Below are 16,045 nucleotides of genomic sequence, written 5' to 3' on the forward strand. Positions count from 1 at the left end.
CTCTCTCTTCTCTCTCTCTCTCTCTCTCTTCTCTCTCTCTTCTCTTCTCTCTCTCTCTTTCTCTCTCTCTCACACACCACACAACCACCACACACACACACACACACACACAGCAGAAGTCATTTGGGCGTGGCTGAGAAAATCAACGTCAATCCACCTGAACATGGGCTCGGTTGTACCTGCTCCAGGACTGTCAGGTATCACTGCCATCAAAACTAACCCTTCCACAGTGGCTGCTGTTTAAATGACAGAGACACAATGGCTGGTGATTGACGAGTGTCATAAATATTTAGACCTTTGGGCCTCCATTTTCATTTTCCTAACAGTCAGTTTTATTCTTTAGGGTTCAGATTGGCTCTCACTCGGTTCATACACAGCAGCTGCTCACACCTCGTCTTATCCGATTGACGCTCTTGAGGTGCAGCGTCACTGCAAACCGACCTGGCTTCATTCCTCAGGTCGCATCATTACAGTCCCATGGCGTGGCGCAATGCTTCTCTCTAACAAAACCACAGTTGAATACCAGTTCTGGCTCTAAAGATAGGTGCATTACTCACGTAGGGCCCTTTTGTTTCAGCCCGTAGCAGTCGACTTTAGAAACTGTAGGATGGTGCTGTGGCACCGAGGCCACCTTCACATTATAGGATAAGGTTTGATTTCTGTGGAGATCAGAGTACAACGGGTAAGGATTTTTCTTTATTTTAATCTTACAAACATGCATGAAACTGAGAGAAAAATGTTGTAGGAAATGATAAACCTATGCGTGTGTTTGGAGTCCGATTATAAAATGAGCTGAGATTTAAGCAATGTGGTGATAGCTACTCAGCAGGGTAAACAAAATGCATTTAAACGAAATCAATTAACTATATTTAATAAAACATACATTTGCGATTTCTTTAAAAAAATGTATTTAAAATAAATGTACATAGATTGTATTGTTTACTATATACATATATTTATTTATAAAGCCTTGGAGCCACAGCGTGTCTGCATCCAGCCTGCTACCATTTACCTTGAACACCTTTAATCATGAGACTGAGCAGGTGCAGATCATTTGAATAATTCCTACTTTAAAGGAGTGTTTTTCATGGGTGTTAAGTATTGTAGTCTAGAATAATTCCCAACCTTATGACCTGGAGCACTTGAGTCAATATTAATTTTAGTATTAATACATTTTAATATTCTACCCACTAGATGTCAACTTAATATGGAATTATTTAAAGGCCTGTTCTGATCACATATAAAGACTATTCATCTGAGAACAGAGAAAGACAGCAAGAACATAATCAGGCAGGAGTTCCTGAAGTTTGAGAACTTTCAATCTAATAACCTTATTTCACATTGGAAATGTTTTATTTTAGACTATTACTCAAACTGGAGATCCAAGATATCGGATGTGCAGTATTTGCAGAATTTGATGCTCCACTTAGATTAGAAGCAAACATGAATGTCTGCTTAAAGACGTCAGACAGATCACGAGTTAAAAGAACTAGTTTGGTGAGGAGGAACACCTTTTGACTGTTCTTTGGAGAACCTGTTGGGCCAGTGCTGGGTGGGTTAGAGCTGAAGGAAGAAGGAAAATGCTTTTAAACAGGCACGACAGCTTAATGAGATTCGGGTGTGTTTAAACTTGTGTCCCTTCTTACATTGTGTTTTATCAAACCATCTGTGGTTCAAAAAGTTAAACTCCACTTGATGTAAAACTAAAGATTTGTTGTTGCTGATGACTCTTTCAGGTCATCTTTACTGAGTCATGTTCAATATATGTTAGGACAAATAACAAGACAGGGAAACGATCTGTAACCTTCTGTTTGTTCTCCAGCCCAACCATGAGGGACAGACTGAGCAACCTGCAGGAAATGTCTAATGGCCATGTGGAGCCAATGGAATATGCAGAGTCGACTGTCTCCGAGTCCTTCAGCAACGTGGACCTAGAGGACGAGTTGGCCCATGAAGCAGTAGTGTTCGACAACAGCCCTGCTCTGGAGGGGGTCTTTTCCCAGTCGCAAGACATCCACAGAGAGATCCAGCTCATCCGCCTGGAGGTTAAAAGGCTTCGAGAGCAGAACTCTCGCATTCTCAAGGGCGTCACCACCATGAGCACTATCAAAAGGGACTCCAACGCCATTGGTGCTGATATAAAGACTCGGGCTGAGGGTGTGCTAGCACACCTGCAGGAAATGGACGGCAGAGCCCGCAAGCTAGAAGAAGAATGTGGCTCGAATTCTGCCATCACACGTATCGCCAGAACCCAATACGCTTGCCTCAGCAATGGTTTCCGTGACGCCATGTTTGACTATAACGAGGCTGAGATGAGCCACCGGGAGAACTGTAAAGCCCAGATCCGGAGGCAAATGGAGATAGTGGGACGTGAGATGACAGGGGAGGAGGTGGAGGAGATGATTGAGACAGGTCAGTGGAACATCTTCAATGACAACGTTGTGAGTGAGGGTAAAACGGCCCGATCAGCTCTGTCCAAGATCGAGAAACGTCACCAAGAGCTGGTGGACCTCGAGGCTCGTATCAATGGCATCCATGAGATTTTCCTGGACATCGCCATGCTGGTGGAAGACCAGGGCACCATGCTGACCTCCATCCAAACCAACGTTCAGAAAACTGATGAAGACATACAATTGGCCCTGGTCAAACTTGGCAAGGCCAAACGTCATGACAAAAAAAACCCCTTTAAAAGGATGTTTTGCAGCTGTTTCCCATGCTACAATTAATGAGTTTATAGTCTAGAGATTGGTAAAGGGATGGAGAGATACGCAATCTTCTGTTCAGACAAAGGGAAGTGGGAAATGTATTTTTTCCACCTTCTATTAGTACACTGTATTATCACAAAGCATTTAACATGCCCATTGCACCACATTTTTTCCAGGAAGTAAAATAAAGTTTTGATTGAAAGTTTAAAAAAATCTATTGTCTATACTGAGAGATAGAAATGCTTGGGTAAAACATTTTAAAATCGTATTGAAGTGATGCCATTCATGTCTGTAATGTCTGAATGAAAGGTTTGAGACTGGTATCTCAAATCAGAATAAATCCCCCTGTGACTGAGATGTAATGCAGACCTGAAACTAATAGTATTTGAAAATAACGTTCATGCTCCGTTTTTATAGCCTGTCTCAGTTTCCATGTAATGTTTATTCTCTTAAAATTGCAGGAAATTGAGTTACATGTTTGTGCTGACATAAAGGTTCCCAATACAGTAAACTGCTTAAGGACATAAACCCTAAAGAAATGTTGTTATATCCAAATTCAATAAACAATTCAATATTACTGTGTCAATGCACTGGTAAAAATGGATGTCCCAGACTCAAGGCTGAAAGAAAATGATTGATTGGACTGTAAATATTTTCTGAATTACTATATATATGTAAATTATTAAATTATGATGGTGATAGTAACTAACTCTTCTGTGTCCACATTGCACAATGAACCTATTTAAATTTATTTCCTTATCTTTTGAGGACACCAGTAATCGAGGAGTGACAGCAGTTTTTATAGTATATATAATGCTGTCTTAATGTTATGCAGGAATCACACAGTTGATGTATGATGTAAATGATGTAATGTACACTGATCTGTTAATCTGACTACATGTATGATGATACCTTGATGTCTGACTTTCTTCAGTGGTGTCATGTATCATTACATAAAGAGCTATAATAAAATCAGTGGGAGTTTGTTCTTGTTTGAACATCAACACATTAAAATAAAGACCTGTTGAGATTTATTTCTTAATTCAAGTTAACAAACCAGGGGCCACTGCCATAAATATTGGGTCACAGCTAAGTACGAACAACATAATACATATAATCTGGTATTTATGTAATACTCTCTGTCCAGCCCTGGGCCTCCTAATCATCCAGTGGTATCCCAGACACACACATCCACTAACACAGTGGTTCTCAAACATTTTTCAATAATGTAAATTGAATTTTTTTTTCAGTGAAGTACCTGCAGATCATCACAAAACATTTTTGGTAGAAAAGTGCCTATAAAAGGAGGTACAATATAGCGCTGCTCAATCAGTGTCTGATTTTTTAAGAATACTTAAATGCTTAATTTCAAATGTTTGGAATCCGTCATTAAATTCCTGGGAAAACATTATTTTAAAACATCAAGCAATAACACTAAACAGCATTGAAGTTGAAATTGAGTCTTTTTGATAAGTTACACCTACAATTTAATGAGAAACATGCATTGCTTGTGCTTCAGTAAGATCTTTGTCATCAATTTCTTTTCCAGAGGTTTTACTTTAGTTGACAGTTTATGTCAGATAACATTGAAGCATTTTAAAATTGAATATAAAATGTGGTTTTATTGACGTTATTATAGCATAATTCATTTAGGAGTTATGCAAGACTGATATTTTCTAAACAAAGATTTAAAATTGCAGTGTAAATATTTTCTGAATTACTATATATATGTAAATTATTAAATGATGATGGTGGTTTGATAGTAACTAACTCTAAGATTAAAAAAACAAAACAATCTCACATACCCCCTGCAGTACTCCAAAGTACCACTAGTACAGATACCCAGATTGGAGAAACACTGCACTAACACACAGGTGTCATCACTTTACAAACAAATAGCAGCTTGCATTACATTAGTCCAGCAGTTCACTGTCAAACACTTAATTCCTCAATACACGTCTCATGAACATTGGTCCATTGGAAAACTGTCTTACTTAATCAATAAGTCTCCTGCTTCCTGAAGTGAAAAGAAAACTGCTAAAAAACCCATTTCCCTGCAAGGAAGTGTTTTTGTGTTGCAGTGGGAAGGCCTATGTCTGTCATCGGGGTAGGGGCGGCATTCACACACACAATGAACACACGGCAGACAACTTCCTTTAGAATAGAAAGATGTGTTTCTCAAGTGCCTTGGACCAAATGTATCAGAGTGAGACACATTGAAGGGATTTACTTGCTTTCTGCTTTAGTGGAAGCCATTTACAAGAGGTAAGACACTATGCATTGATAGCTGAATGATATGTCATGAATTTTTTTTAGAAATATGAGAAGCAGAGGCAGCTGGAGACAAGTGGATAATTGGTGGGAGTTAATTAGTGTGATACTGCCAGAGCTGCTTGGAAAGACTGAAACTAGGCTGATTCAGTGGTCATCAAGAAACAAGACATTTAATTGTTGTATTATACGCAGTGACAGCTTTTCAAACAATTTCATGAATTTCTACTACTATGAGGTATGAGGAAATGGATTTTGTATGTGCACACTGAGACTGTGTGATAAAATCAGTGGCAGAGATTTAGGCAAGCACCACAGTCTTAAAAGTTTAGAGCAGGATGAGTTTGACCAAATGAATGTACTTCTTAACGTACTTATTAATGCACTACTTAAACAAACATACTGTGCAACAATGCCATACCATAAGCACATTCAAAGCAAATGTTTGTTTTTCAGTAAGATGGTGTCTTCCTTGTTCCTGGTTTAAATGAACACATTCCAACAAGCCTTTGAGCTGTGACTGCTGTCATTGCCACAGATTGAAACTACAGATAAACTGACCAGTCATTGTATCAATAGTTATACAATACTGATATATTAGCTTTGGATATCAGCATTTCCTCTTTAAATCAATTGGCATTACTGTCACCATGGTACTCAGTGTTTAAAGGGACACTTCACCCATTTGCATTAAGCTTTGTTTCGTTAGAAACCCAGTCGTTAGAAACCCAGTCGTGCACCATTCCCTCATTTCCCCTGAGACGGGAGAAATACGCATTTCAGTGTTGCACTTCTGCTTCCAATGATGTAAAAATCGTCATTTTGCATCACTGGAAGCAGGAAGTCTCATATCTTCGTAGAGGGGGTGAAATAGGCACCGAATTCAGAATTTATGTTACATTTCGACTACATATATAACCCACTTTCAATAAAGATTGTTTTCCACGGGGTGAAATGCTTCTTTAAAGGAGAAATGTGCAAATTCCCAGCTCTATATTTTTATTCTCAGACTCCACTAAAGTACTGTTTTAATCCTATTTATTTTATACTGGCCCTTCATGCAGCCTGTCAGTTCATCCTCTATTTGAAGCTATTTTATCTTCTGTCTCTTTAAGGGTGCCCTGTGTTTCTGGTGGAGAGGCCTCACTAATTAGTGTACAAAAACACAATTTTATTCAGTGGTTTCAGTAAAACTGCATTATATTTTATGGAGAAAATCTATTCTGTTTTTTCCCACTGATGGAAAGATAACTTTACTTGATGTTTGTGGCTTAAGTAGCTGCTAAAGAATAACAGTTAGCAATCGTTGAAGCAACAAGTAAAGCTATCTGCCCATTAGGAAAAGTCTGTAATGTTAAATCACCATGAGTCGTGTCTTCCTGACATCCAACAATTGTGCAGATTTTCCTTGACAATTTTTCTATCTTGTAGCTTGCTTGCTCAGCAATGGAATGACTGCTTAGTGTTGTTTTGTTAATAAAGTTAAAACACAAGAGGAACAGAGTGTATGCAAAAAGTATTCAGGTGGAATACAAACAAATATCACTCCAGGGCACTCCTTTGTGCCCTGGAGTTAAAACAACAACCAAAAAACAGGTTGAGGGTGAAAATAATCACAACTTTACGAAAGTCTGATGGTTTAAACTACTTTTACAGTATTTATATAGCACCTAGACCTGTTTTATAATTATAAAAGACATAAAATTTCACTTTCTACAATATAGGACCTTTTAATATCATTATTATAGTATTAATATTTATGGGGAGCCCCTATGAGAGTTTATCATAATGAGGGTGCCCACAACTCAACATGTAGAATGCATGTGATAATAACATGAATTTATTGTATTTGATCATCATGAAAATGTACCTGAAACTGACTGACCAACATCTTGTTTTACTCTGGTCTCTCAGGCAGGATGCGGGACATGCTGGAGAGGCTGAAGACCATTGGCGAGGAGGAGGAGGACTATGAGCCAGAGTTTTATGGACCTGAATATGATGTAGACAAAGTGACTCTGTCTCAACAGGCAGTGGTGTTTGAGAACACCTCAGCTATTGACAACATCCTGAAGGAAGCCCACTCCATACGCAAGGAGATCTCTTTGCTCCACCTAGAGGTGGAGCGATTGAGTATCCATAATGAACGCTTTGGCACCTCTGTGCGGCGCCTCACCCTGCTCAAAAAGGACTCTGACTCCATTGCCAGAGGGGTTCAGCAACGTGGGGAGGCCCTGTACGCCCGCCTTAAGACCCTGGGTGAAGAGAGCCGCCAGCTGGAGGTGAAAGAAGGCCCCAACTCTGCTGCTAGTCGCATTGCCCGAGTTCAGTATGACACACTGACTCGCACCTTCCACGCTACCATGAGTGACTACAATAAGGCAGAGGAGATGCAGAGGAAAACGTGTCGAGGGAGGATCCAGAGGCAGGCCTCCATACTGGGGACTGAAATCACTGATGACCAGCTGGATGGGATGGTGGACAAAGGTGGTGAGGGATGGACTGAGCTGTCCCAGAGCCTGCAGACTGAAGGCGGACGCTCGTCCCGTTGGGCGATGTGTGAGATCAAGGGAAGACACAAGGAGCTGGTGGAGCTGGAGGCCAGACTGAAGGAGGTCCATGACCTGTTCATGCAGATGGCCGTGCTGGTGGAAGAGCAGGGATCCATGGTAAATAACATTGAGGCCAATGTGTGTAAGACTGAGGAGTATGTCGACAAAGTCAATGTTCACATCAAGAGGGCCCTACAGTACAAGAGGAAAAACCCTTTTCAACAATGTTGCCCCTGTCTACCCTGTTGGAGACACAACCAAACTTTTTAAGGGCTTATTTTGACTTTATGCAATGTTATGGATGATTAAAAATAAATATTTACTTGTGTAAAAAGTTATGGACAGCTGAAAAGAAATGTTATGTAATGTTTTGTAATCCATTGTAAGTCAGCAGATGTAAGACCAGCAGTCTAAATTTGATTTACACAGAAATAACTGTTCCTGTTATTTGGATCAGATAATTAATTTAATAGTGAGTGTGCGTGTGTGTGTGTGCATGAGAGAAATATATATGTTTTAATTTAAGTTGAATCAGTTAAACAGATCCCTGACGTGCAAAATAAATGCTGTTGTAGTAAATTAAAATTGGTTTGTTGTGCTTGGCAGAACATCAACATAGTAAGTTGAATCATGGGGATAAGACATGGTCTTTAGAAAAGTGGAAGAATTGGAGTCATGAGAGTTATGGTGGTGCAGTTAGTGGTGACAGATAAGATCCATTTAGAAGAGGGAACAGGATTACAGTAAATTATCAAAGTCACCATCACTATGTGGTTGTACTTCAGGAGAAATAGCTTGGTTTTATCTAAGTGGGAGGAGATTCAGATACACAATAAATAAAAAAACACTAAAAGAAAGTGAAACTCTAAAGTGACAAAGACGATGAGATGATGAGAGACGTTTCATGCCTATGACAAAAAGGTACGTTTGGTTTAAAATGCTATGTTGATGTGGGTTTTGAAGCAGGTATTAAAGTCAGAAATGGCTCTACAGCCAGCCAAAGAATGAGGAAGAGAAAGAGAGCTGCTCTTCCAGATTCTTCTTTCAGTCAGACTCCGACTGGACAAAAGACATTTCACATGATCCCATGACACAATCTATTTTTTGAGTGTAAAATGAGAGAGCTGTAGCCTTTAGCTGTCAGCCTGTGTGGTCCTGTATGAAGCCAAATTATGTTAACAAGATGGTTAGTCCAGTAGTTTATGTTAGCCTACAGCTTATGTCTTGTTATTGAAAAATAAGTAACCTTAACATGAGCAAGGGACAAACATGAGCTGTGTGTGTGTGTGTGTGTGTGTGTGTTATTCCTGCTATATTACATGGCTCCAGGCTTGTTGTGTGGTAATTTGATTAAAAATAAATTAATTTAGTAGGCCCAGTGTCAGCTGAAATATTATATCAGGAACTAATCCCAGATTTTGACACAGGGACTCTCAAGATCAGGTAATAATGTAATGTAATGTACTCAGATCAGTTCATATAGTGCTTTAGTAGTTTATATTATTTCCATATCCCAGAACAAAGTTACATTTGATCATATTTAACTGTATAATTAAACAGATCTCATTAAACAAAATGAAACCATTAGTAGTTTGTACACTGTACCAACGCCAGAAACAGCCACTTAAAGTCATTTTGCAATTTGTAAATAAAGTAAATATGAAAGTATATTTTCTTATACAGAAGAGAGAAGTGTAAAATATGTGTTGTAAAATGGGATATACAAAGCAACCGTGTCCGGTTTCAGTGCCGCGGTCAGCCCGTAGTAACCGTCACTGTCACTTCAAGTCTCCTACCGACTCCGGTTAACTTCTCCTGCACGGATTCGTGAATGTCTCCAGAGGTTTTTTCTGTTTGGGGTTTTGCTTTCCTTCGCACCCTCATTTGGCTTGGCACCATTAAACTAACACTCACAGTGTATGGCTGTAAATACAGTGTATTTTTAACTTCTGCTACCCGGTGACTGGCACAGAGAGTTAGTTTACTTTCTGTTGGTAACGATCGATATAACGTTAGTCAGCAGGGAGTCAAGCAAGACGATAAGCTGACATTATTATGTCTGGAAATGCTTTTGAAAACTTAACACTAAGTACAAATCTTAAACACAGTTTGAAGTTTCGGCGGTAGATGTGTTAATTTGTCTAAAAGCTGTGTTGTCTTGCCAACGAACGTGACATTAGCAAGTCCGCGTCAGTCTGCCTCTGTAAGTTAGCTGCTGGCGGCTAACACAGCGCTAGCATCATAGTTATTCCCTCTATGAGGCGTTTTTAATGCGGGGAGCTGTTGTAACAATCGTTCGTTTTTAAACTTATTTATTAAACTTGGTTATTTGGAAATAAATCCCCCAATAAATTCAACCCAATCCGTATTATATATGATTTTTCTAGGGGAAATGTGGCGGGATGCGGTGTATACACCAGGATGGCCGAGTGGTTAAGGCGTTGGACTTAAGATCCAATGGACATATGTCCGCGTGGGTTCGAACCCCACTCCTGGTATAGTATTTTAGTTGTGTCTTTAAATTATCTCGGTATAAATAAGAAACTTGTCCGGTAAAACAAAAGCCCTGGATGATGGGATAGAAACAGCACGTTTCTCTTCGAGGCAGTCAGACGCAGTCACTACACTTTTCCTCTTATGCACAAAAGAAAATACAACATTAGTCCCCGTAAGTAGTGGTAACGTGACAAAAGCGAAGACATTCACAAGGAAGACGTTTACATGTATCAACTAACGTAAGGCACCTAAAGACAGTGTAAAGTGTAACAGTTCCCCCCCGTTTAAATACATTTTTGTACAATTAATCTGTAGCTAATTTGGTCAAAATTGGCAACAATGTAGTATTGTAAAATAAAATAAACTCTTTTAGATTGATGAAGATTTTTACAGTACAAGCCCACCTCCTGCTGGCACATACAGTATTTGTGCATTTGGTATATTTGATGAATGTGCCCATGTGATGATACCCATAATTACTTTCAACTAGGTTGATTGTGGAGAACATGTTTATAAATGCACGAATATCTTTGTCTTTTGTCTTTAACGCTGAATTTATTTAGTGTATTTAGTGAAGTCCTCCAGATAACCGTGGTCTATTTTCAAGGAGTAGTTGCACCATTGAAGCAGAAGAGGGCACTGTGAGCCCTCCCTGTAGTCTCTGGTCTGAGGTGTAACACAGGCCCTAGTGGAGGCCTACACACTCTCACCCCTATAATTTAACTGCAAGGGCGATGCCTTAGATTCATGGATACCCAGTCATCTGCATCCGCCGCAGGAAAACAGCTGTAACTCTTCTTAAGTTATATTCAGAAGTTTGCTGCACTGTTACATGGGTCCAAGAAGCATGAATGTAAAATGAGTATTGTGAAACTTTCTCAACCCATTGAGATTTTGACATAGGTCTTTTGCACTGTAGTGTTGAATGAATGTAAACAAACAGCAGTACCTGCGTGTGACTGTGCCTTGATATTCAAGATGTCCCCATTTTACATAAGAATCTACGTAAATATGTCACTGACGCATTTCTTCCTGTCCCTTTACTCCATCTGTACCCGCCACCAAATAAATATGCTGTCACTTGATAGGTGTCCGGGGCCTAAGAGAGCACTAATTTGTGAAATTGAGCTTCTTCTTTCAGCTGTGCGAGGAAGCATCCACAAAAGAGCCCTGACAACTGAGAAGAGGGAGGGAGAAGCATGAGGGCTTACAATGGAAGATCAACATCTTTGCATCCCCAAAGCCTCAGAGACTCTTTCGAATGGGCCTTAATCTATTATTCAGTCCCCTCAGGTACTGGAAAAGTTGTTTCTTTTCAGGCCAACACATCACGCAGTATAATAAAATGATAGCTGATCCAAGAGGTAATGGAAGGGTTTATGGTAATGATAATTGCTTTTGTTGTTATTATTATGGTTATTCATATTGTTAATCTTATTTTTAAATGTTCACATTTTAACCGTCTGATCTGCTCGTTTTCTTTGTTAGCATTTAATGCATGAAAGGTGCTCTATAAATAAAGTTTATTGTTATTGAATTAAATGTTTTATGTTCCCTGAATTTGTCCAATAATTTGCAGGTGTTTGTTATGGGCAGATGGCCCCAATGAAAAGTTAAGCAATCAGTGGTGGAATGAAGCTAAGTACATTTACTAGAACTGAAACCATAAACACATATTGTACTATTTGTACATTTTATGATGAAACCAGTTGATTTTCACAATCACTTAAATAAAACCACATGCTCAGTCAGTAAAATGATTCGTTGATATAAATTAAACTGTGAATTAAGTAGTTCAGATGAAGTAACTTGTTCTGCCTCAGCATTTAAATGTTATAATAATGCAGTATAATCTATAATAAAATACTGACGGTACATTATTGATGCTTTTATTACATTTGACTGACAGTACCTCTGGTTTTAGATGCAGGAGCTTTACTCATAATAGAGTTTGTTTATAATGTAATATAGCCACTTTTACTAAAACACAAGATCTGTATACTGTAATAGTTTTCATAATCCAAGTGAATACACTCATATTTCTCACATTACACACACATATTACAATAAAACATTGACACTGGATCAGATGGCTTCGTCCTTGGTGCCTTTGCTAAGGGAAAGTTTCAAAGACCCTTGGCCTACTAAACATTCCAGTTTTTTTTTTATTCCATCCCATTAAAGTTCCTGGTGCAGCTTTGTGTTTTCCACTGGGAATCACTGGTTTCGTTGGTGCTACGTCACGTGACGCCCATCCCCGCGCCATGTTTCCATCTCCGCGTCAGGAAAACTTTTACTGCCAGAGGGAACGGCTCAAGACCCCGCGTCAAGCTGTCCTCACTGAACACGGTGCTTCCGCTAGAAACCTTCAAAATAAATCTCACTTCTGCGCTGCGGCGGGAGTAGCTCCCTCAAAACGGTGACTGCCGTTGAGTTGAAAGCTAGAATCAGAAGCAAATGTCATTCTTTAAATCATAAATAATGTGTTAAAAGCTATTTCACATAGTATAAATGTAATATATGGAGTGACAGGACGCATGTTTATGTTGTAAGCCCAGACATTAAAAACCTATGATTACAAGTCAAGTCAAGTCAACTTTATTGTCAAGTATGTATATATTTAGCAGGCATAAATAAACAATCAACAAGACATAAAATAAACAACAATCAACAATCAAGAATTAAGGCACTTGGGTATTTACATGATGAAATAAAATAGGATAAATAAATAAGTATTTAAACAGGTGAGGTAGTGCGGTGTAGTGCAAATAAACATTACATTACTCAATTATCAATAAAGCCAACTGGTAACAACCCCACTTATCCCGTTGATGTGACTTCCCAGTGAGCTCACCCGTGTTTTTACGCCCTTTTACTTTGAAGGAGCGCCTGTTCTGGTAGCATTTCCGTTATGTTGAGCTAACTCCGTGCAGCTTAACGTCGGCGTCAGCGGCAGGGAGAAAGAGTCAAAGTAAGCAACAGGAACAAAGTTGTGGGACCTGAGTCCACAGTACTGCGGCGTTCACCCGTGAAATGTAATAACCATCTCTCCGTTTCCCCAGAGACAGCCCCGCCGTGTTGCTCTACGAGACTACGGTAGTTTGTGTGTTCCGTTGCATCAAAAAGGCGTCTCTTTTTGTTTTTTTGTGTTGTGTTAAGGGGGCACATTGTGGAGACTGGATGCGCTTTTGAGGACGGTTCCCTTTAAGTTAGGTCGTTAGTTAAGAAGAGTGCCTCGTGGGGGGAAAAAATGCCTTAAATCAATTGGATTTATGTACTTTATTTTTTATTTTCTTTCAAACTTTTACATAGATTTTTTCTACTTGTGTTTGTCTGCCCATACTGTACACGCTTTTTGGACTTGTTTTGAGGGAGCACGTCTCCTGACTCCTTGGTGACAGCAGAGGTGAGTGTGTGTGTGTGTGAAAGTAAGTGAGTGTGTGTGATTTGGGACCTGCAACATTAACCATCATTGTACCCTTGTATTGTGTTTGTTTTGAATGTTTAAAGTAAGTCCTCAAACGATGTTTCTTTTATGCTTTTACTTCTTTAACTTGAGGTCTTGCACGCAGCTCAGCAGCTGGGGGTTGTACATGGCAGTTATGGCTTGATTAAAAAAAGAAAAAAAAAAAGAAAACCCAAATACCGCAGTCATACCTAAGAGATAAAACATTAACTACCACAAGGCCAACACAGATTTAGAGTTGAAGTCCCTTTCCATGTGTTTAGTCGCCCTATCATTGTGTGTTTTTTAATCAGGAAGACAGCAAATCTCGTACAGTTTTCATATGTTTTTGGTCCCTTACTCTGCTTTTCATTCAAATGAACCAAAAAACTACAAAGTACTCAACTACGGCCATGCTTCATTTTAAAATGCACACTTATAGTTTAAATAGTTCCTATGATTCAACTGGCTGACTGTATCTCTTCTGTTTTGCCTCGGTTGTCAAAGCTACTCCCCTGAGCAGTTGAGAGGAACCGAAATTGTAAAGACACCAGCAAGATAGATGGGGGCTGTCTTTTCCTCCAGTTTACAGTTGTTATTTTTGGGTCTTGCATCATCCCTCAAGAACTGTAACTCACCAAGCACTGCTAGATAAAAAAAAAAAAAAACTGCACATAAACTCCTTTCATGGTCAACGCAAGCTATTTTGAGAGTGGACACGGTTGAGTGTTGTAATGAAAGGATACCCTGAATTAAAACAGACCTCATGCACAAGCGTTAACCTTACACACAAATAAAAGCTCTCAAAAAGCTGCATCAAGACTGAGAGAAATAACAAGAGAAGCAGATTCACGAGCGCAAGTTGAAACAGTTTTGGAGACTGTGATAGATGGCGTTTCATTTTTGGAGGTACTGAAAGTTGAGCGCGCATGACAACGTCCTTTGTGAAACCGATGACTTACACATAGAAAAACAGTGCTATTTGCAAGGAAAAGTAGCACGTGACATTGAATGAGACGTCAGTGCAATAGAGTATTTCATAAACCCCGTAGAGGAAATTCTCATCCCGTCTAAGAAAGCATAGTCCAGGTTTAGCTGCTCTTATGCTTTTGTTAACCTTTGAGCCTGAAAAACTTAATTGATCCAATGAAAGAATCATTTGGTTGCATAATGACAGACCTTATCCACTCCATGCTCTGCCATCCCCCCCAGTGAAATCATTGTCAGGGACCGAACTTGCCAGGAACAAGTGACTACTTGAAAATCAACTAAATAGAATGAGAATGTGTATTCATGGAAATCTTACTACTTAAACAGTGGAAAAACTGCTTGAGCGTGACGTTCAGGACCTAACCCTAGGAGAAAACATGACATTTGACAAGACTTTGACTGCATATGATGGTTAGCGGTCACCACTGAATGCAAAATAAGCCCGCTGAAACACGTCAACGATCAATTGGACGTCTCCTCGATGCTTCGCGGCTGCCTCAAACACTGTGATTATTGGCGAGTTTGTTCTTGAGCTGAGTCTACAACATGATTGTCCATTATTACAGGATCAATTACTAGCTGTTTTACACATACATCAGCGCTCCGATTGTCAGCCTGAGGACATTGTGTGACACCAGTTTGTTTCCTCCTCAGCCCCGTGGAACACACACCGAGGTGAGGTCTCAAACAGCTGTTAGGGTTTTAACGACCTGCGGTGTTCCTCGTGAAGTGTCAGGTCTTCCTATGTGACCATGTTTGAATGTTTTTGTGTGTGTAACTCCCATGCATGTGACGCCTCCACTCTCCAGGCCTCCCTGTGAGATTATTTCCACTGCTTTATAGTCACATTAAAGCCAAAAGGAGCTAAAGAAGGGCCTAAAGGTTTGCCATTTCAGTGGGAACTGAGCCTCAGTGAATGTGTGTTTTAAGCTTTCTTTCCTTTACAGGTGCAGAAAGAGGCCTGGTACCAGAATTATCCCAGTAGCGCACAATTTCAACCTATAAAGGCACTGAATTCATTGGCTACCATGGCCTCGCACGGTGACATCGCAGAGGGAGGAGCCAATGAAGAGTTCAACGACATCATCAAGTGGAGATCCGGTATGTTTTTTAATAGCTTTTGCCGTTATTGAGATTGTTATCACGAGGCTGTGGTTAATGTTTGCTGCTCCATTTCGCCTGGAGGGCGCGTAAGCATGTTTGTAGAAGCAAATGCTGTCAGATCAGTGAGGGGTCTTTAGCAAAATGACTGGGCGCTCTCACAGATGCATAGAAAGAACATTTTGTTGTACGTGCCATAAGAGCGGTCGCTGAGAGGAAACTCTGACAGAGCCAGAAATCCTGTTGTTCATGGTTAACCTCAGTTCCCATGGAGGCAGAAGGGACAGAGGCAAAGCGAGCAACAAAAGGCTCGAAGAGAACAGGAGATGGTTGATTGTAACACGTTCGCTCGGAGAAAGAGAAAGTCACAGGAACGGTGACCAATGGCAGCAGAGAAGCGGGGAAGACAAGAATGCAGGGATGGGTTTGGAGGGGCCACACCCTGTGATCCCTTTCACCGTGGATCATTCCATAGGTTAATCTTT

At 40.0% G+C, this 16,045-nt stretch overlaps 3 protein-coding genes and 1 non-coding gene across 4 annotated transcripts in view; all 4 read left to right on the plus strand.

Moving 5' to 3' along the window:
* Nucleotides 1-169: 169 nt before the first annotated feature.
* stx11b.1 (syntaxin 11b, tandem duplicate 1) lies at nucleotides 170-3,282 on the plus strand. The gene is made up of 2 exons (XM_035678143.1): nucleotides 170-682; nucleotides 1,823-3,282. Exon 2 carries the CDS (start codon nucleotides 1,830-1,832, stop codon nucleotides 2,724-2,726), a length of 897 nt encoding a protein of 298 aa, XP_035534036.1. The 5' UTR covers nucleotides 170-682; nucleotides 1,823-1,829; the 3' UTR covers nucleotides 2,727-3,282.
* A 1,353-nt stretch (nucleotides 3,283-4,635) lies between these two features.
* LOC118340269 (syntaxin-11-like) lies at nucleotides 4,636-8,054 on the plus strand. The gene is made up of 2 exons (XM_035678142.1): nucleotides 4,636-4,970; nucleotides 6,891-8,054. Exon 2 carries the CDS (start codon nucleotides 6,896-6,898, stop codon nucleotides 7,796-7,798), a length of 903 nt encoding a protein of 300 aa, XP_035534035.1. The 5' UTR covers nucleotides 4,636-4,970; nucleotides 6,891-6,895; the 3' UTR covers nucleotides 7,799-8,054.
* Nucleotides 8,055-9,943: 1,889 nt separating this feature from the next.
* On the plus strand, nucleotides 9,944-10,026 carry trnal-uaa. The gene has a single exon. It is a non-coding gene; the product is annotated as a tRNA-Leu (tRNA).
* A 2,907-nt stretch (nucleotides 10,027-12,933) lies between these two features.
* Nucleotides 12,934-16,045, plus strand: part of LOC118340999 (utrophin-like) — a 24,055-nt gene continuing 20,943 nt past the window's right edge. Inside the window, exons 1-2 of the mRNA XM_035679165.1 lie at nucleotides 12,934-13,430; nucleotides 15,407-15,560. Coding sequence (XP_035535058.1) covers nucleotides 15,488-15,560 — 73 coding nt within the window. The 5' untranslated portion in view covers nucleotides 12,934-13,430; nucleotides 15,407-15,487. The remainder of the gene's footprint in view (nucleotides 13,431-15,406; nucleotides 15,561-16,045) is intronic.

Source organism: Morone saxatilis, unplaced genomic scaffold (assembly GCF_004916995.1).
Source record: "Morone saxatilis isolate NCDOM2014 unplaced genomic scaffold, NCSU_SB_2.0 Contig7, whole genome shotgun sequence".
NCBI classification, from domain to species: Eukaryota; Metazoa; Chordata; class Actinopteri; family Moronidae; genus Morone; species Morone saxatilis.